General features: G+C 45.6%; 2 protein-coding genes across 2 annotated transcripts in view; one reads left to right on the top strand and one right to left on the bottom strand.

The window, feature by feature from the left end:
* Positions 1 to 478: 478 nt before the first annotated feature.
* Positions 479 to 9,250, bottom strand: LOC142662222 (zinc finger protein 574-like). Its single transcript, XM_075840304.1, has 2 exons — positions 9,175 to 9,250; positions 479 to 3,348 (listed from the first exon to the last, which is right to left on the bottom strand). Exon 2 carries the CDS (start codon positions 3,316 to 3,318, stop codon positions 577 to 579), a length of 2,742 nt encoding a protein of 913 aa, XP_075696419.1. The 5' UTR covers positions 3,319 to 3,348; positions 9,175 to 9,250; the 3' UTR covers positions 479 to 576.
* Positions 9,251 to 13,414: 4,164 nt separating this feature from the next.
* The window catches only part of DEDD2 (death effector domain containing 2), a 69,180-nt gene continuing 60,057 nt past the window's right edge, over positions 13,415 to 22,537 (top strand). Inside the window, exon 1 of the mRNA XM_075840302.1 lies at positions 13,415 to 13,434. The gene's annotated coding sequence lies outside the window, so the exon portion shown is untranslated. The remainder of the gene's footprint in view (positions 13,435 to 22,537) is intronic.

Here is a 22,537-nt window from a genome sequence, read left to right as displayed (position 1 = left end):
GTGCGTTATTTCTGGGTCACGGATCACGTATTCTTCACCTGTAAACGAGTGCATGCAAACAGTACGACTGTGCAATCCCGTATTCCCCTACAGATGTTGAGGGTTATGGTACATCCTACATAGCAAATTCTGACTGAATAAGAGGGTATGTGCACCAGTCTTATTAAAGGGGTTGTAGAAGATTAGATAAACATGGCTGCTTTCTCCCAAAAACAGCGCCACCCTGTGTCTGGCATCAGAGCTCAGCTCCATGAGCGGGGCTGTGCTGCAATATCAAGTAAAGCCCATGGACAAGAATGGCTTCGTTTTTCTAATATTTATCTAATCTCGTCCAACCTGTTTAGATCGAACCAAATTTTAATTTGTGATCATCGTGAAAGGATCTTTACCGTTCCCAGAAAGTCATAAGCAGTTTGCATACGAGGCAGATGAACCCTGTGAGAGCCGCCTCTTCTACCTAAAGAAGAAGTGACAACCGTTTATAAATCTAGGCCTTTTATATTATGAATAAATACCTTCTATCACATTAACAAAAACAGAGAAAAAAAAACAATATACACTGAACGTGGAGGATTTCTATATCGTCACGTCTTCCATCTGTAAGTTGCCCTCAAGGGCGGCCTGGTAGATTTCGATGGTTTCGGCTAAGGGCAGCGGCTCCACGCTCTCAATGATGGCGATGGTCTCTCCCAGGGCGGTGCACATGATGGTCTGCTGTGGCTGAGCGAGGTTCCCGTGAGTTTTTATATGGCTCCGTAGATTAGAAAGCGACTTGAATCTCTTGCCGCAGTCCGGACACGAGTGCGGTCTCTCTCCGGTGTGGACGTGTCTGTGTTCTGCTAGATGCAGGGACTGGACGAATGACAAGCCGCAGTCCTGGCAGCGATAAGGCCTTTCCCCCGTGTGAATTCGGCGGTGCTCCCTTAAGTGGGCAGCCTGGCGAAATTTCTTGCCGCAGTCCAAGCAAGGAAAAGGACGTTCCCCCGTGTGTATTCGAAGATGGAGCTGTAAACTGAAAGATGCGGAAAAAGCTTTCCCGCAATAGGTGCACTTATGGGGTCGGACTCCGGAGTGATACTTCTGGTGCCGCGCCACTCTTCTTTGGCTGGTAAAACACTTGCCACATACGAGGCACTTAAAGGGCCGCTGACCGGTGTGCAGTAGAAGATGAAGATTTAAACTAGATTCTGAATTGAGTATTTTATTACAAGTAGGACATATATGCTGACTTGAGCTGGCGCCCCGGCAGCTGTGCCCAGAGAGCTGAGACTCGTCCGCGAACACTACTCCGCAGTTTTTGCAGTAGGCGGGCGCTTTACCCTGGTGCTCGAGTTGATGTAACTGCATTAGCTTTTTCCGCAAGAAAGTCTGATCGCAGTCCGGACACTTGTGAGGCAGAACTCCCGTGTGTTTGATCTGGTGTAACGTAAGTTTGGAAGCTCTGTTAAATTCTAGGCCGCAAACATGACAGGGGAACGGCCTGGAACCAGTGTGCAAAACGCGATGCTGCTGCAAATTGGAATTCTGTGTGAACCTGCGCCCGCACACCTCACACTTGTATGGTTTTTCACCAGTGTGGATGAGGTGGTGCCGTGTCAGATTAGCATGGGTTCCGAAGGCCTTGCCGCAAGCGGTGCATTGAAAAGGGCGCTCGCCCGTGTGAGTGCGCATGTGGTTCCGCAAGTGCACCTGTTTTTTAAAGTTTTTCCCACACACAGTACATTTGTGTTTTCTCTCCGTTACATGCACGGCCCGTTTGTGCTGCACCATTTTCAGACGGGAAGGGAATTCTTTGACGCACTGAGGGCACTTGAAACTCTCCGTCGGGCATTGTGGCACTGTCTTTGGTTCTCCTGGTGAAATGTGGGCGGTGAATCCATTTTCTTTGGATCCGGCGGTCTCGCTCTTCTTCTGCACGTGCACAATAGACACCTCCGGTGCGGATACAGTCACTGGCGTCCGCACTGCTGAAATCTGTGGCACAAGACCCAGAAATAGGGGCTTCTCCTTGCTGAAGATGGGGGGCCTATCTGGCCTAGGCATACGTGTGCCACTTTTACCAGCATGTGTCCTTCTGTGGTAGAGGAATTTTGTCATATTGCTAAAGGTTTTGCCGCAGTGGCAGTGATGTAGCGGATCCGCCGTGTGGCTTTTACGATGCAAGACCAAGGTGATCTCTGTGCCAAAGCCTACGCCACAGTCCACACATAGGTATAAAGCCTCCCCCCGGTGTACCCGCATGTGCTGCTCCAGCGAGGCTTCCTTTTTAAATACCTTATAGCAATTGGGACACTGTAAAGTGCCCTCCACGTGCACGCGTCGGTGAGATTGCAATCTGCTGGCAGAGGTGAAGAGGCGGTCGCAGTCCGGGCACGGATACTCTTCATTCTGGTGTTCCTTACGATGCTTCCGCAGTTCCTCGCTAGTGAAACACTCCTTTTTACACTCTTGACACTGATATATCCTTTGTACTACCCCGAACCTATCTCTGATCAGTTCCTCTCTTTCTTCGATCATCCAATCTTTCCGCAGTTTCTCCAGCACACGGGGGGAAGGTGCGGCATTTTCGCTACTTCCGTAAAGCGAAGACGCTGAACTTTCTTTCTCGGATTCGACGAAGTGCCGACCCTGGTGGTCAAGGAATTCTTCGGGCGTGTGAAAGACCTGGTTGCACTCGGAGCACTCATACGGATGCATCTCTGGTAGTTGTATGAACTCTCCCTGGACAGGCAGGTTTTCGGACGAAGAAGGGGGACACGCGTTTCGCATGGATTCTGCCGCGTCTTCCGCGGTCGCTACCACAGCCGGCATTTCCACTCCCCAACCGTTTAAAGTCCTTTCATCTAAGAGAACGTTTTGCAGGCTGAGCACGGCCTGTATACCGGATCCGGTCTGGAGGACAACACTTTGTTGAGGTTCTTGCTTCTCATGTTTCTGGCGATGAGAAAGCCAAAGCTCTGGAGAAGTGAAGAGTTCTTTACACTCCGAGCACTGGTAATGTATCTGGCCGTTAGATATGGAGGGAGAGGAAGGGTCCTGGGGAAATTCCCGCATGTGCATCTCCTGGTGATGTAGCAGCTCGTCCGGAGATAACAGGACTTGTCCGCACTCCAAACACTGATACTGACTTTCCTGTACTAAGCCCTGCAGCTCCCCCAACTGCACGGACACATCTTGGGACAATGTCGCTTGTATCGCGCTCCCCACATGGTTCTGCTGATGAAGCAATACATCCTCCAGAGTGTTGTACAGGACCCCACATTCGGAGCACATGTACTGGTGCTGAAAGACGACCGGAGCCTGGACGTCATCCGCCATGACTGCAAATAGTAATTTCTTTTACGATTGCTGCAGGGAGAGAATGAGAAATCAATGAAAAAAACAGAAAACAAATCCAACTGCATAGATACAACCTGACGTCATCATAGCACCCCCTTATCACGTGTCCCCAAACCACAATCTGGCCACACCAATGCCCACGACCAGATGCGGCCGAACACTTTCAAACCGCCCACCCCCTCCCCAACATCCACACTTGCCGTGCATGAGTTCTCATCAGGGGAGAAGGGAATGAGCCGCTTCAAATCAAACATCTGCGGTCGAGAGAGAGGGGGGGGGGGTACCCCTGATTACATTAGATGGTCGTGGGTTCAGTCGATGTTCCTCTAATGTGTATAGGCACCTTTATATCTTCCCTGGTTTATCTGCACAGCCATCGAAACTTTTATCAAGATTTTGCACGAGGGTGACGTAAAAACTGCAACTAGGTTCTATTACCCGGCCCGAGAAAACGAGAGCCGATCATTGAGGGTCATTTGAGGAGTTATGTACGGGCACCAGCGATCGTTTGTCCCCGTAGTTTTCCATCATGTCTGTGCCGCCGAGGATATTTATTGCTGCATAAACACGATCAGCCGATGACGAACGCTCGCCCGATCATTAGCCCGTGTAAAAGGGCCTTAACCCCTTAGTGACCAGCCCATTTTAGGCCCTAATGACCAAGCTATTTTATTCGTTTTTCTATAGTCGCATTCAAAGGGCTATAACGTTCTTATTTTTTCGTCTACATAGCTGTATGAGGGCTTGTTTTTTGCGGGATTAGTTGTGCTTTTTAATGGCACCATTTTTGGGTACATATAATTTTTATTAACCTTTTTTGGGGGGGATTATAAAAAAAACCTGAAATTCCGCCATTGTTCTATGCGTTTTTAAATTGACGCCGTTCACTGTGCGACGTAAATAACACGTTACCTTTATTCTATGGGTCGGTACGATTACGGCGATACCACATATGTAGAGGTTTTTTATGTTTTACGACTTTTGCACAATAAAAACACTTTTGAACTAAAATTATTTGTTTTTGCATCGTCGCTTTCCAAGAGTCGTCATTTTTTTATTTTTCCATCAATGTAGTGATTTTTTGGGCTTGTTTTCTGCGGGACAAGACGTAGTTTTGATTGGTACTGTTTTGGGGTGCATGGGACTTATAGATTCATTTTTACTATGACTTTTTTGGGGGGCAATGGAAAAAAATTGCAATTTCGCCATGGTTTTTTGCGTTATTTTTTACGGTGTTCACTTTGCGGTTTAAATTACATATTAACTTTATTAATGGAGTCATTACGGTCGCGGCGATACCACATATGTGTATTTTTTTTTTTTTACACTTTTACTAAATAAAACCACTTTTTATGGAAAAAAATGTTTTTATTTATTTTTTTACTGTATTTTTTATTAATAATCTTTATTTCACTTTGATGACTGATTTTATTAGTCCCACTAGGGGACTTTACTGTGCGATGTTCCGATCGCTGCTATAATGCTCTGGTATACTTCGTATACCAGAGCATTATTGCCTGTCAGTGTAAATCTGACAGGCAATCTGTTAGGACGTGCCTCCGACGCGTCCTAACAGGCATATGTTTAGGGCAGACCTGGGGGCTTTTATCAGGCCCCCGGCTGCCATGACACCCCATCGGAGACCCGCGATTGCATTCGCGGGCCGCCGATGGGTGACAGAGGGAGCTTACTCCCTCTGTAAACAAAAGTTAAATGCCGCGGTCGCTATTGACGGCGGCATTTAACGGGTTAAACGGCCGCGATCGAAGTAAACTTCGATCGCGGGCGTTGGAGCAGGAGCTCAGCTGTCATCAGACAGCAGAGCCCCGGCTCCTGCCTGCACGGGAGACCCGTGCAGGACTTAGACTAGGCTGACGTGAAAAGGCGTATTAGTGGTCACTAAGGGGTTAAAGGAGAAGTCCCATCAGGGCAACCTCCTCTAGTTAGGCAGCAGCCCCTTCAATGAGCTGATCATTATAGGTTTGGCTGCTGGTAGGCAGTGATAACAGCTGTCCGTCCACATTGTCAGGATCCGCTGTGATCCGCTTTAGTCGCCAGGAGAACTACAAGCTCGCTTTCCCTGCAGCGAGGCAGCATCACTTATTAATGTTACCGGAGGCCGTGTACTATATGTGGCTATTTTATAAAACTCATCCAACCAGAATTGAAAATATTGGATAAAGATTTCCTTTAGGGCCAGTTTTGACGTGGAAACCGCGTTGGAAAACGCGCCAAAAAACGTCAGAGTTTTTTTCCTGCGATCGGAAAAAACCGTCTTACGAGAAAAAGAAGCGACATGCCCTTTCTTCGTGCGTTTACATCTCTGATCTCCCATTGACATCAATGGGAGGCAGAGAAAGCGTATTTCACATTTTTTTGCCCGCGGTGCACAATGGCTGCGAGTGAAAAACGCTGCAAAAAAACGCGGCAAACGGCGTGCGGGCAGATCAAAATCTGTGTGAACATAGCCTTAAAGAGAAGAGTATTTGTAAAACGTCCTGTCAAAGCGGCACTAGTCAGAAAGTTAATGGCCCCAGACGTGCGGACAGGAGACCAGTAGATCTGTTGTATGTGAAGACACGGACATGTCAGCCCCCCTAGAACTTGGTAAAGCCACATAAGGGGGAGTTCACACAGAGTTTTTTGATGCAGAAACCGCGTCAGAAAACACGCCCAAAAATGCCTCCCATTTATTTCATTGGGAGGCGGAGGCGGTTTTTCCCCGCGAGCGGTAAAATACGTTCGCGGAAGAAGCGACCTGCCCTTTCTTTGGGCGTTTCAGCCTCGGACCTCCTAATGACATCAATGGGAGGCAGAGAAAGCGTTCTTCGTGGCGTTTTTGAACACGGCGCCCCATGGCCGTGGGCAGAAAACGCTGCAGAAAACAGCGTGCAGGCAGGTCAAAATCTGCATTTTTCTGCCTGTAAAAAAAAGCTGCGTGACCAGGGCCTAAAGCTCATTCATTGAGTGCTATTTCTTGGCTCCCCTATTGGTGACTTGGGGGACGTTTTGGAGGTTGCAGTTGTATCCACTATTAGATCTTTCTTGGCCACCAGTGGCAATAAAAATGACATGTTAACTTTATTCTGCAGGTCAATGAGATACCAGATTTATATAGGTTATTTTTTTCTACTACTTTCACAAAGAAAAAACAATTAAAAAAAATTATTTGTTTTGCGTAGCCATATTCTGAGAGCCATAACTTATTTTACTTTTTCATTAGAGGAGCCGTGTGAAGGGCGAGCTGTAGGTTTTAGGCATCATTTACACGAGCGTAATATACGCGCGTGCTTTTCACGCGAGTCGTACGCACCTATATTACTCTATGGGGCAGTGCAGACAGTCCGTGGGTTTTGCGCAGCGTGAGTCCGCTGCGTAAAACTCACAACATGTTCTATATTTCAGCGTTTTTCACGCATCACGCACCCATTGAAGTCAATGGGTGCGTGAAAACCACGCAGGTCGCACGGAAGCACTTCCGTGCGAACTGCGTGATTCGCGCAACAGCTGTCAAACTCTGAATGTAAACAGAAAAGCAAACGTGCTTTTCTGTTTACAAACATCCAAATGGAGTGTCATAATGATGGCGGCTGCGAGAAAATCACGCAGCCCCGCGTCATACGCTGATGACACACGCAGCTGTTAAGTGCCTTTTGCGCACGCAAAACGCTGCTGTAACTCAGGCCTTATTGGTACTCTTTTTGGGTACATGGTACTTTTGATCACTTTTTTTGCGGGGGGAGGGGGGGGGGGGGAGCGAAGTATTACTTATCCTGTACTAACTACCAGTTACATCCTGTATTATACTCCAGAGCTGCACTCACTATTCTGCTGGTGGAGTCACTGTGTACAGACATTACATTACTTATCCTGTACTGATCCTGAGTTACATCCTGTATTATACTCCAGAGCTGCACTCACTATTCTGCTGGTGGAGTCACTGTGTACATACATTACATTACTTATCCTGTACTGATCCTGAGTTACATCCTGTATTATACTCCAGAGCTGCACTCACTATTCTGCTGGAGGAGTCACTGTGTACATACATTACATTACTTATCCTGTACTGATCCTGAGTTACATCCTGTATTATACTCCAGAGCTGCACTCACTATTCTGCTGGTGGAGTCACTGTGTACATACATTACATTACTGATCCTGAGTTACATCCTGTATTATACTCCAGAGCTGCACTCACTATTCTGCTGGTGGAGTCACTGTGTACATACATTACTTATCCTGTACTGATCCTGAGTTACATCCTGTATTATACTCCAGAGCTGCACTCACTATTCTGCTGGTGGAGTCACTGTGTACATACATTACTTATCCTGTACTGATCCTGAGTTACATCCTGTATTATACTCCAGAGCTGCACTCACTATTCTGCTGGTGGAGTCACTGTGTACATACATTACTTATCCTGTACTGATCCTGAGTTACATCCTGTATTATATTCCAGAGCGGCACTCACTATTCTGCTGGTGGAGTCACTGTGTACATACATTACATTACTTATCCTGTACTGATCCTGAGTTATATCCTGTATTATACACCAGAGCTGCACTCACTGTTCTGCTGGTGGAGTCACTGTGTAAATATATTACATTACTTATCCTGTACTGACCCTGAGTTATATCCTGTATTATACTCCAGAGCTGCACTCACTATTCTGCTGGTGGAGTCACTGTGTACATACATTACATTACTTATCCTGTACTGATCCTGAGTTACATCCTGTATTATACTCCAGAGCTGCACTCACTATTCTGCTGGTGGAGTCACTGTATACATACATTACATTACTTATCCTGTACTGATCCTGAGTTACATCCTATATTATACTCCAGAGCTGCACTCACTATTCTGCTGGTGGAGTCACTGTGTACATGCATTACTAATCCTGTACTGATCCGGAGTTACATCCTTTATTATACTCCAGAGCTGCACTCACTATTCTGCTGGTTGAGTCACTGTGTACATACATTATATTACTTATCCTGTACTGATCCTGAGTTACATCCTGTATTATACTCCAGAGCTGCACTCACTATTCTGCTGGTGGAGTCACTGTGTACATACATTACTTATCCTGTACTGATCCTGAGTTACATCCTGTATTATACTCCAGAGCTGCACTCACTATTCTGCTGGTGGAGTCACTGTGTACATACATTACATGACTTATCCTGTATTATACTCCAGCAAAATAGTGAGCGCAGCTCTGGAGTATTTTACAAGCTGTAATCAGGATCAGTACAGGATAAGAAATACAACTGTCACGACCAGTCTGATGGTGTCAGTTGCAGCCAATTGATGCTTCTATCTAGCATGTCACTAGATGAGAGTACTCTGCTTTGCTGCACAAGGTCAGTGCCATATTACACATTCATTCTGCACAAAAGTCAATGGAAATCTCCCTTGAGTAGGAAAACCTCGTACTTCCCAGCTATCGTGTTGTTCTGACCCTGCGGAGGATGGGAATTGTAGTGCCACAGGAGGACACAGTTCAGTACAAGGAGAAAGTGGAGCAACCAATCAGATAACAGTTCTTATTTTTCAGAGGCCCTTTGGAAAATAAAAGCTGTACCCTGATTGGTTGCTATGGGTAACTGCTCCATTTTTCTCTTACACTGGTTTTGATAAATATTCTCCCCTCAATGTGTGTAGACAGGCCCTGGCGTGACAGACATTTCCTAAATATCCCGGGCTGCATTTATCCCGACCTCAACTGGATGACTCTTTCACGAAGACTCTGAATAACCTCCCAACTCCCGTTCCCTGCCCTTCCCGCCACATGTGAACCCATCTCTCCGCTATCCCGGCACTTACACACTGAGCCCCGACGTCCCCTCCTCCTTCTCCTCAGCAGCCGTCTCTTCGGGAACCTTCTAGCATCCTCTCACGTGATTGGCTGCAGCGCGTCGTCCTATAGGGATACGGCGCCCTACCTTCTAGAATAGAGGTTTTGCAGAATGACGTAGAGTGCGATCAGAACGAGGCTGGACAATCCCAGAGTGCTTTGCGGTTACTTATTTTGTTAGGAAGCTGCTAATGTTTCTGGACAGATCAGAGTTGGGCTGTCAGTTGGGAAGTTTCATTTACTTCAGTTGTTTTATATTAAAGGCACATATTGATAACTGAAATTTATTCAATTGGTGAGAATGTTTATGGGACATGCTTTAAAGGAAATATTAAAATAAACATTTGGGGTGCCGCATCGAAGCGTAAGGTGATGTGTATATGGTCTTGTGGTTTATTGTGGCCAATATAGCTAGGAGCGCCAAACGACAACCGAATTTTGAGAGCAATTGAGTCGGTGCAGTAAGGGGCATCTAACATTTTCCCCAATTTAAAAGGGTCTCTGCGTGATAGATTCCCTTTAATAGGATTGTTCACTTATTTTCTAAATGCAGATTGGTAATATTCTTCTTTCCTTTGATGAAAATTGTAAGAAATATATAAAGAATTCTTATTTGTGCCCCAGGAGAATCCCAACCGCCGCCGCCATTTCTTTTCACAAACTTGTCTTTAGCTGTAAGGCAACTGGCTGCAGAAGAAGCCCTCCCCCACTGCTCTGTCTGCAAAGAGACCAGGGACAATAACCCCGCCCCCTGATGAAGCCCCACCCCTTAGCTGTCTGTCACTGAAAAATGGAAGGGATCAGGAGGAAACTAACGCCTATTGTACTCTGCGAGATTTCTAAAAGACTGTTTATATCCGGACCATGCGTTAAATCCTGCAGACTGACAAACACTGGCCACGTTTTTCTTCTGACTACTTTAAGCAGTCATTCCTAGGTTTAAAAAACCCCATGATGAGGACATCCTGTTCTTTAATCTTCTTTCTATATTGCAATCTAATAAGGTTAAAAGGCTACTCTATGTGTTCCATCCATATGTTTTCTGCTGCTTCTCCCCCTCCCCTTTTAAAAAAAATAGCTTAAAGGGGTATTCCGGAACTAAAAAATTACATTTATTTAAATAAAACAATGAAAAAGATATAACTTTCCAATGTACTTACGTTTCATCAGATGGCTGTAGCGTCGTATATCCTCCTCCGTCGCCGTCCCCTTAGCAATGCAAAATCTGCACTTCCTGTGCAGACCCGTCCATTTGGTCTTCTGCCTTGCTTCCGGTTTCCGGCTTACACACTGTACGGTTACGTCAAAAATGACGTAACCGTACCACGTGCTTCTTTATTGAATTAGAGCATGCGTGGTGAACACACTCCACCGCGCATGCTCTGTGAAATTATGTGGCTGCGTCTTCAGCGGCCGTGTATATTACACTGCGCATGCGCAAGGTTGAAGGTGTGTAGCGGTGTGTATACGAAGTTGCAGGAATAACGGCCGTTTCGGCCGTCTTCCCGACAGGTGCAGGAGCTGTGACAGCTGCTGTCTCGTACAGCAGCTGCCGCAGCTCCTACAGCGGGGACCGATCGCTGTGTCCCCGCTGTCTAACCCCTTAAAAGCCGCGTTCTATAGAGATCGCGGGTTTTTAGGGGTTAAGTTACCATCGCCGGCCTGCTACACGATAGCGGCCGGCGATGGTTACTATGGCAACCGGACACCAAACAAAGGCGTCCGGCTATGCCATCGACGGAAGCCTAGTGGGTCCTGACAAAGTCAGGACCCACTATGCTTGCTGTCAGTGAATAGCTGACAGTTCTAATACACTGCACTACGGATGTAGTGCAGTGTATTAGAATAGCGATCAGGGCCTCCTGCCCTCAAGTCCCCTAGTGGGACAAAGTAATAAAGTAAAAAAAAAAGTTAAAAAAGATGTGTAAAAATAAGAAATTAAAAGTTAAAAAAATCCCCCTTTTTTTCCCTTATCAGTCCTTTTTTATTAATAAAAATATATAAATAAACGATACATAATTGGTATCGCCGCGTCCGTAACGGCCTGAACTACAAAATTATTTCGTTATTTATCCCGCGCGGTGAACGCCGTAAAAGAAAATAATAATAAACCGTACCACAATCACAATTGTTTGGTCACTTCACCTCCCAAAAAATGTATTAAAAATAGATCAAAAAGTTGCATTTACCGAAAAATGGTACTGATGGAAACTACAGTTCGTTACGCAAAAAATAAGTCCTCGCACGGCTTTATTGATGGAAAAATTATAAAGTTCTGGCTCTTAGAATAAGGCAACAAAAAGTGAATGATTTTTTACAAAACGTATTTTATTGTGCAAACGCCATAAGACATAAAAAAACTATAAACATCTGGTGTCACCGTAAGGCCGAGTTTACACGAGCGTGTGCGTTTTGTGCAAGCAAAAAGCGCGGCGTTTTGCGTGCGCAAAAAGCACTTAACAGCTCCGTGTGTCAGCCCTTTATGATGCGCGGCTGCGTGCTTTTCGCGCAGCCGCCATCATTATGACACTCCGTTTGGATGTTTGTAAACAGAAAAGAACGTGGTGCTTTTCTGTTTTCATTCATCCTTTACAGTGCTGTTGCGTGAATCACGCGCGTCCCACGGAATTGCTTCCGTGCGACATGCGTGGTTTTCACACACCCATTGACTTCAATGGGTGCGTGATGCGCGAACAGCGCACAAATATAGGACGTCGTGCGTTTCACGCAGCGGACATACGCTGCGTGAAAATCACGTACCTGTCTGCACGGCCCCATAGAGTAACATAGGTCCCTGCGACGCGCGTTGCAAAAACGTATAATACGCTCGTGTAAATGAGCCCTAATCGTATCGCCCCATAGAATAAAGTGAATATGTCATTTATAGCGCACGGTGAACGCTGTAACAAAAATAGAATTAAAAAACAATAGAATTGCTGTTTATTAGTCACCGCGCCACTTAAAAATAGAATAAAAACTGATCAAAAAGCTGCATGCACCCCAAGAAAACTACAATGTATTCCTCAAGTGGTCTAGTTTCCAAAATGGGATCACCTTTTGGGGGTTTCCACTATTTTGGTACCACAAGACCTATTCAAACCGGACATGGTGCCTAATAAAAAGGCGGCCTCAAAATCCTCTGGGTGCTCCTTTGCTTCGGAGGCCGGTGCTTCAGTCCATTACCGCCCGAGGGCCACATGTGGGATATTTCTACTGCAGAATCTGGACAATAAGTATTGAGTTGCGTTTCTCTGGTAAAACATTTTGTGCATAAACTTTCTAAATGCTGTTGTGAATACTTTGAGGGGTCTAGTTTCTAAAATGTCGTGTTTCATAGGGGTGTCTAATATATAGGCCCCTCAAAGCCACTTCAGAACTGAACTGGAAGCCCAAAAAAAATAATTAGGCAATACTTCGCTTCTATACGAACTAGTTAGCGATTCACAGTGTGATGAAGTAAGGGGAAGCAGCGCTTATACGAGCGGTGCACCCCCTTCAAACAGCCGATGACTTTTCAGTTCACAGGTAGCAGAGTTACATGATGGGGAATTTGTTTTCCTGTTGTGTAACTCTGCTACCTGTCAATGGAAAAATCAGCTGCCAGAGTGAAAAATGTTTCCACACAGAGGAGTACCGCAAAGAAACACCTGGGAATCAGACATGATGGACTAACATTTTTCCCTGTGGTGGATGACTTTTCAATTGACAGGTAGCAGAGTTACATGAAGGGGAATTATTTTTCATCGATGGCTAGTTAGGAGCGCTGCTTCCCTTTAGTTTTTTCTTGCTCACTGTGAATCTCCGACACAGGATGCAGCGGCGATCCACAGGTATTGCTCCTTTTATCCCAATTCACATGTTAGAATTCAATTTTTTTTATTTTATATATATATATAAAATACAGTATTTAAAACTAAGACTGTATAAACAGTTAATATACATTTAGAAAACTTATAATTATAAAGACCAAACTTTACGTATCATCATATAGGGTCAGTGTTGTTTAAAAACGCAGATATCCAGTGATTTCAGCTTGTGCTAGCAGTAATAGAATGAGAGCACCAAAATGAAGACTGGGATTGCAGAAGTTAGTAGAGCTGGGTGTAGTAGGCGGAGCAAGTGCACTGCTGCATGCACATTGCATGCTGGGACTAGAGCAGTGCATGCAGGGAGGAGAAACACAGGAAGAGAAGAGGAATGAACTTACTGAGCAAAACAAACCTCTCCAGGTAAACAATAGGGAGTAATGTTACTAAAACCATTTATTATCAAGAAAAAGCTAGACAGAGTGCACTAATATCTTAATAGAGGAACATTGCATTGATTTAAGAAATAAAAAAAAGTATTGGAAAACCCCTTTAAACCGAATCCGTCAGTTCCGCGGACCTGACGGGTTTAGTTTTGGCGTGTCCTGCGTGTCACAGACAAAGTTTAGATGTGATAGATTACAGGTGAATCCTGCGTGACACAGACACCCAGGACCCTCCGACACTGAACCTGACGGATTCAGTGTAAAGCGAACGATACAGCTGCTCTGTATAGCGAATATAGAACATCTCTATCTCCAAAAGTAAAAGGAATTTTTAATAAAAACTGTTTACAAAGTTACACTAATCACACTGATTAATCTATTTATTAAAAAAAAAAAAAAATGCCCCCAAAGGTGTCCATAGCCTTTACCATTTTGGAAGCTGTAGTGCATAGGAGTGCAAGATATAATAGAAGTTCAGAAACGGCCACCATCAAAGCACTACTGCCATACCTCCCAATCGTCCCGGATTCTCAGGACGCAGATAAGGTTGAACCCAATGCTGAAGCAAGAAACCATCAGCTCCCTGCTTCAGAATTAGTTCAGAGCGGTGGAGCAGAGGGAGCTCCTCCGCTCGCTGAGGACTCCCCGGGCACAGCGCTACTTTAAGCACTGTGCTTGGGGAAGCCCTTGATGTCACTGTTCATATATGGACAGTGAAGTCAGTGGCTACTCCTTGAGTGGAAAACAAAGAGATTCCACAGCACTGGACCGCAGCTGGGTGCACGCCTCAATTGGACCTGTCCACGGTCTTAAATATCAGGCAGACAAGAAATGGACAGAGGCAGCACTTCCAAAAAGTATCAGCAAGCATGCTTGAGAAAGGACCTGTTGGACTGATACATCGCACGGGTGAATAAATTGCTGATACTTTTTGGAAGTGCTGCCTCTGTCCATTGCTTGTCTACTCCTTGAGTGGAATCCCCGTTGCCGATGATCTGGCCAGGGATTCCGCTCCTAGAGGAAACCCATGAGGTCACTGTCCATATATGGACATTGACGTCAGGGGTACCTCCTGGAGCAGAATCCCCGGCCATATTCGGCAACAGGGATTCCGCTCAAGGAGTAGCCACTGACGTCACTGTCCATATATGGACAGCTGAAATCTAAGAGAGAAAAAGTAGACATGCAAGTTGCCACATAGTGCAGGTAACCCAGGGAGGGATGTCAAAAGTTGAGATAAGTAATATGCTCACCTATAGGAGTTGTACTACTTCAGGCACAACCCTGGTGTCAGCATTGCCTGTGTATTTGTGTAGCCGGCTGCAGGGTTTCCATTATCCACTGGCGCCGGTATATAACCTCCCGGGGACTCAGTCTCTAGGAGCTGAGCAGAAACATTTAAACATATTACGAAGCAGGTAACCGCTACATATTTATTAGATACATAAATTGTACAAACGTCCCGTTTTAGGAATGCCAAGAACGTCCCATGTTGGTATTTATATATTTTTTATCCTAGATATCTCTCTGATTATGTATCATGTACCTCTTTTTATATGTATATATATTTTTTTGTAACCTCTGCACTTGTTTACTATCTGATTTCATCATGACCCACATGACATCACAGCTGCTCTCGGACCTGTGTGTTTTGGCGTTTTTTTTTGTAATTTACAATTATTGTTCCTATCAACACATTGTATTTAAGGTGCTCTGTTCACTGTCACTTTTTTGGCATGATGAAGATGTTAGTCCAACGTCGAAACGCGTAGCCTTGTAATAAAATGTCATAATTTTATACATCATCGCAATTTAGAATAAGTTTATGTTTAGCAGCGCCAGTTTTGGTCCCCTTTTTCCTTTAACCTTTAATTCCATATATGGACAGTGACATCAGGGCTCCCTCTAGGAGCGGAATCCCCGGTCTATGCACTGGCTGGGGATCCTGTCCCAATGGTGCTATCTATAGTGGGATGGCGTTTTCTTCAAGAGGGGTATGGCACTATCAACATGGACACTGTGGCACTATATAGGGGCACTATCTACATGGGCACTATCTACATGGGCACTGTGGCACTATCTACAAGGGCACTGGCACTTAATATGTGGGCACTGGCACTAGGGGCAGCTTTGGAGGCATTATACTGTATAAGGACAGCTAGAGGGGCATTATGCACTATGGGGGCATTATGCTGTATGGGGGCATTAAGCTGTATCGGGCAGCTATGGAGCATTATGCTCTATAGGGGAATGTTTTTAGTCATTATACTGCATGGGGGCATCTGTGTGGGGATTATACTCTATGGGGGCATCTGTGTGGGCATTATACTGCATGGGAGAATCTGTGTGAACATTATACTAAATGGGGGCATCTATGTTGGCTTTATACTGTATGGGGGCATCTATGGGTGTATTATACTGTATGATGGCAGCTATTTGTCATTATATTGTGTGGGAGACACTATGGGAGACACATGATACTGTGTGGGCTGAACCGGGTGTGTATGGGCGGGGATTAAGTGAGATTAGAGGCGTGGCTTAAAAGAAAACAATTTGCAGCTACGTGCACCACATTTGTCCCTTTTTGTGATACTTGAAAGTTGGGAGGTATGACTACCCCTGGTACTCTCGTCAGGGGCGAGGACAAAAAAAAAAGGGCCCAGTCGCCAGAATGCTGCCACTTTCCACCGTGGGTCCCATTATATTGCAGGTTGGGAGCCTGAATTAATTTAGAGATCTGGTCGAGGGGTGAATTTATTTTAGGAATCTGGTCGAAGGACTGAATTAATATGGGGGTCTGATTGGCGGTGTAAATTCATTTAGGGTTCTGGAATAGTTTAGAATTTGGCTGGGAGTCGGAGTTAATTTTAGGCACTGGTCATGGGTATGAATTAATTTTGTGTCTGTGTCTACGCAGGTGACATGGGTGCAATGTGTAAGGAGAAGGTGGAGGCTTCGTCCAAGCGTACCGTGACGATGCAAAATCTTAGGTCCTAAAAGCAGCGGCCAGAACTGCATCTTCATGAGTGACTTTTACCAGCTTCAGTGCACTGATTTTTTTTATATTGCACCCTGCACAACTACAGTCTCCCGCTTGGGTTCCCATAGAGCCCCTGCCCACTTGTGTACCCTTGATCTCCACATAGCCCCTGTCAGGGTGCGCATCCCCAGTGGCCCCACTCCCAAGCCTGTCACTTTCTGCTCTCTTAGCCCTCCCTACCACCTAGTCTCTTCCCCTTGACCCCTGATAGAGACCCTGCCCATGTACTACCTCCGCCCTGCCCCTCCACAGAGCCACTGCTAATTTGCCTCTCACCCCAGTCCCCCTCCCGCCATTTTCCGTTGCCACCCTCCGGTAATAAGGGGGGGGGGGCCTGACACTTCCACTGTATAGGGCCCAGAAACTTCTGATGGCAGACCCCAGACACAGACGGACCCCGTTGTCATTTACCTGGTTCTTCCTCCGGTTTCTCTTTGGTGCTGCAGGGACTACCCGCTCCTTTCATTAACATGCCGGTCTCCCATTTTCAGGCGGGTTTCTAGGAAAACTGTCTGTCACAGAAGTTACTGCTTGACTGCAGGTCCCACAAGGGGATACGGCCAGTAGAAGAAAGGGACAGGTTTAGCCTGTGCTTGGCATAGTTGGGCGGCCTCCAAGGGTGTGGAAGAAGATGGGCCCATTTGCCTGTATGACACAATAAACTACCAATGTAGCTGTGGCCATGTCTGCCCCTAAACCTCAACCCCAACTATGGTCATCCGTGTGACCCCTGATGGTTATGCCCCACTAGCACTCCTATCAATATCACATTAATGTCTGTGGTGGTACAATCCAAAAACATACCAATGAAGAAGGAATAACATAAGGGGAATGAATAGAGCAATGTCCAGAAGAATTGGTAATGTAATTATCTGTATTTTTGATAATAGGTACGTTGTCCAGCCACGAACAACTGATGACCATTCCACAGGATAGGTCATCAGTATATGATCGGTGCGGGTCCGACACCCGGACCCAGCACCGACTGCCTCTGGGCACCAGATGTCCATGCCGGAAGCAGATGGCTCCGGTTATTGGCAGAGGTACAGTACTGTATTCAAGTGAATAGGAGCAGAGTTGCAGTTCTGCAGCACGGCCGCTATACAGTGTACGGAGAAACTGCTTCCGGCTCCGAATACTGCATATACTTCATAACATCCGGCGCCCGGAGGCAGTCGGGGCAGCTGCTCGGTGTGGTGTCCGGGTGTCGGACCCCCACCGATCATATACTGATGACCTATAACCGTGGATAGATCATCAGTTTTCCGTGCCTGGACAATCCCTTTAAATAAGTAAGTTATATTAATTTAATCTAATCTATCCGTACAACTGCAAGGTGATGAGCGGTGAATGAATGAGGATCCGTGGTGGTGGTGGTGGTGGGGGGGGGGGTTTAAATCCTGGGGCAGACGTGTAAATGTAGCAGAGCCATTGTGGTGACTGAAGTGAGAGTTCGGGAAGAATTCCTCATTAAAGCCGATAGATTTCCTGCTGCCTCTGCCTTACCTGTCTACCGCAGGAGGTCTTGCATTGTAAAGTTGGTGGATGCAGAACTCGGCACCCGCTGGGTCATAGCTGTTTCCAGGGCAAAAGTCAGCAGATCAGCGTTACTTGTTCAAGTGTGAATATAACCTGTGGGTATTCATGTATCTCCTTCCTTACCAGAAGTCGCAAGTAAGTTCAGTTATATTCTCAGCTGTGAGAAAATTAACCTATTATTATAGTACATCGATCAGCCATAACATTACAACCACTGACAGGTGAAGTGAGTAACATTGATGATCTGGTTACAATGGCGTCTGACAAGGAGGGGGGGGGGGGGGATATATTAGGCAGCAAGTGACCCGTCAGTTCTTGAAGTTCATGTGGAAAAATGGACAGTGTGAGGGTATGTGCACACAACCTATTTTCAGACGTAATTTAGGCGTTTTACGCCTCGAATTACGCCTGAAAAGACGGCACCAATACGTCTGCAAACATCTGCCCATTGCTTGCAATGTCTCTTACGATGTTCTGTTCAGACGAGGTGTAATTTTACGCGTCACTGTCAAAAGACGGCGCGTAAAATTACGTCCGCGTCAAAGAAGCGCAGGACACTTCTTGGGACGTTTTTGGAGCCGTTTTTCATTGACTCCAATGAAGAACAGCTCCAATTACGTCCGTAAAAGACGCCGCGAAAAACGTGAGTACATGCAAAAACGTCTGAAATTCAGGAGCTGTTTTCGCCTGAAAACAGCTCCGTAATTTCAGACGTATTTTGCGTTTACGTGTGAACATAGCCTAAGGATCTGAGCGACAAGGGCCAAATTGTGATGTGACTATATGACGGGGTTAGAGAATCCCCAAAACGGCCAGTCATGTGGGGTGTTCCCGGTATGTAGTGGTTAGTACCTACCAAAAGTGGTCCAAGAAAGGACAACCGGTAAACCGGCGATAGGGTCATGGGCGCCCAATGTTCATTGATGTGTGTGGGGAGTGAAGTCTAGTCCGTCTGGTCCGATCCAACAGAAGATCTACTGCAGAACAAACTGCTGAAAATGTTACTGCTGTCTATGATAGAAAGATGTCACAACACACGGTATATAGTCAATGGCGGATTATCATAGGGCGTTTTGGGCGGCCGCCCGGGGCCCGAGGCTCCCGGGGGGGCCAATGCCGCCCAAAGTACGTTGTAGTTTTGTTGCGTTTTTGCCGCGATTTTGCCACGAATTGCGACAAAAACTGTGACTAAACTGCATTGTGTATGTCCTGCAAAAGGACCTTTAGACATAAGGTCACATGACCGCAGCTCCATGAGCAGCAGCAAAATTCCACAGAGAAGACTGAGGCGAGCTGCTATGTAAGTATAAGGGGATGGATTTGCTTAAGGGGTCCGTATTTAGGGGGACTGTATTTAGTGGGCCTGGTTTGGGGACTGTATCAGCTTAAGGGGTTTAGGGTCTGTATATTTAGGGGTCTGTGTTAGTTTAAGGGGTCTGGGGTCAGTATTTAGGGGGTCTGTATTAGTTTGAGGTCTGGGGTCTGTATTTAGGGGGTCTGGTCTGGGGTCTGTATTCGTTTATAGGGTCTATTTAGGGGGCCTGTTCTAGGGTCTGTATTAGTTTAGGGGTCTTTATTTAGGGGTCTGTATTTAGGGGGCCTGTTCTAGGGTCTGTATTAGTTTAGGGGTCTTTATTTAGGGGTCTGTATTTAGGGGTCTGGTCTGGGTCTGTATTAGAATAGGGGGTCTGGTCTGGAGTCTTTATTAGATTAGGGGGTCTGGTCTGGGGTCTGTATTACTTAAGGGAGTCAGGTCTTTTGGTTATTATTAGTGTAGGGATCAGGTCTGGGGTCTGTATTTAGGGGGTCTGTATTAGTTTGAGGTCTGGGGTCTGTATTAGTTTGAGGTCTGGGGTCTGTATTTAGGAGTGTGGTCTGGGGTCTGTATTAGTTTATGGGGTCTGTATTTAGGGGTCTTTATTAGTTTAGGGGTCTGTATTAGTTTAGGGGGTCTGGTACGGGGTCTGTATTAAGGGAGTCAGGTCTGGGGTCTGTATTAAGGGAGTCAGGACTGGGGTCATTATTAGTAGAGGGTCGGGTCTGTATTTAGGGGTCCGGTCTGAGGTCTGTATTTATTCAGGGTGCTTATTCTGGGGTCTGTATTTGTTTAGGGGGGTCTGGTCTGGGGACTGCAATAGTTTAGAATGTCTGGGGTCTGTATGTATTCTATGATCTAGTCTGGTGTCCAAATTTATTAGTCTGAGTAAAAGGGGTTGTCCGGGCACATCGATAGGTCATCAGTCAAAAAAACGGTCTGTGCCCGGACAACCACTTTAATGTGTGGCCCTGGGCCTTGGTGTCTAAATTTGTGTGTTTCAATAGAGGCTGGAAATGGCTGCAGAAGTGATGGGCAAAAGATGTCTCATTAGGAGAAGTCGCCATAACGGTCTGCGTCAGATGGAGAAGAAAAGAAAATGATTCCCATCAGAGAAGACGTCACTTGTGAGTCACTGGATCTATAGGGGATCTGTCCCCTTTCCTGACATGTCTGTTGTAGGAAATCCCTGTATTCTTCATATCTTTGTGTACCCAGGACTAATAGACAAATGCGTGTTACCATTCCCATTGTCAGGAGGATGTGTCCGTACACAGTGTGATACAGTCAGCTATGGTTGGAGACTGTCAGTATGTAGGGACACAGCCCTTTGACAAGGGGAATCATAACGATCATTTGTCAATGCTCACACAGAAAGTGGTGTTCACCATAGACACAGCAGAGCGGCAGTGGAGCAGGGGGGCCCAAGTTTGTGGAACAGCCCAGGGCCTATGGTCTACTTAATCCGCCATTGTATATAGTGCACATTGTTTCTGCCATGTGTGAATGGGCTTTTATAAGACCACATTCATTAGCATCGGACTGTACTGTGTTGCGGATTTTCGGTGCGGAATCCACACCTAAATTTTGTAACAATTCCATCATGTCTGAACATACCCATAGGCCAGGATCCCACAGGTCGGATAGGCTGCGTAAAAAACACACAGCGTATCCGACCTGGAACCAGCAGCACATTCTGTCGTCTGAAAAACCGCACCATATTGTGATGCGTTTTATTGGCCCGGAACTTCCGCTGCAGTAAGCAGCGTAGAAATTTAAAAAAGTCCATACTTACCTAGGCCGTTGTCATGATAACGCGTCCCTCCTTTGGCGTACGGTCCGGCCTCCCAGCATGACGCTACAGCCCATGTGACCGCTGCAGCCTGTGATTGGCTGCAGCGGTCACATGGGATGAAACATCAACCCAGGTGACCGGACTGGAGGAAGAAGGAGGGCGTTCTGGGTTAGTAGGATTTTATTTTTTCTGCGTTGCGATTGCTCTATAAGCCTTTGTAGTGATAGTTGCTGTCTGCCTGGAAGACATCTATAGGCTCAATAAATATTTACCATCTCTATAGTGGGAGAATGGGGGTCTGCAGGTGCCCCTTATCTTTTGATAAGGCAAATAGAGTGTAGGACCTGCTGACCGCTCCCCATCAAGGCATAATCACTCACAATCACAATGTATGTACGTTTTATATACTATGTTATTACTATTATTATTATTCTATATTTTTACTCTTGTTTAAATTCACAACAATCAGAAATCGGAAAGTCGTATTTTAACCGGAAAAAAAGAATATCATTTTGTCACTGACCTCTGCATTGTATTCAATCAATTTGTTCGCCAAGACTGGAGTGAATGTTCCACCACCTGTAGGGAATTTTCTGCGATCCTGCTGTCAATATGAATTAATAATTTGCTTGGTACTGACCTCAGAAATGTATCTTTGGAATTGTAGAAAGGGCAGATGTCTATTGTAGAACTAAGTGCATATTACATAATAGATTATTTACCGATAAGATGTAAACATAAGCAGCCGCTCCTTCTTCTCCCTATAGTTGTATATTGTATATAGCGGCAGATTTACGATTTGTGTTGCGCTAGAATTCTGGCCTAAATTGCACTTTTGTTTGGGTGCAAATCATTTTAAGATTCATTTATCAATGAAATGCGACAAAAAGAACAATTGTTTGTGACACCCTGACAATGGGTGTGGCTTAGCTGAAAGGGGGTGTGGCTTAAGATGTAGCAAATTGCACCCAAATTGTGACGCAAAAAAATGAACTAACTAAGAGGTGGTGTAATGTTTGACGGAAACGTCTAAAGGCGCGCCAAATTTATCATGAGAATATTCTATGGCGAGATATAAAAGTTTTTCATTTAAGAATTTTCAGCATTTTTTTTGGCAACTATTATGTAATATTGTAAATAAATTTATTAAAAATACTTGTTTCTTGTTGCTGTCAGCTCCTTTGGATCCTGACGGACTCTGGGGTTAAAAACAAAAACTCCTGGGGGAAGGAGGATGATGGGAGTGTGTTCTGTAGCTTTACTCTTTGTTGCAAGTCCACTGGCTCTACGGCGCCATGATCAGATTTTTTTTCTACCCAGTGAGGTCGCAATTTTACTCTGACTATGGAGCACTAGTCTAAAATAGTTGTCTAGGATTAAAAATTAACTCT

The sequence above is a fragment of the Rhinoderma darwinii genome, chromosome 10 (genome assembly GCF_050947455.1).
Source record: "Rhinoderma darwinii isolate aRhiDar2 chromosome 10, aRhiDar2.hap1, whole genome shotgun sequence".
Taxonomy (NCBI): domain Eukaryota; kingdom Metazoa; phylum Chordata; class Amphibia; order Anura; family Rhinodermatidae; genus Rhinoderma; species Rhinoderma darwinii.
The sequence above is the reverse complement of the archived record's forward strand: the minus strand, read 5'-3'. Positions and strand labels throughout refer to the sequence as shown.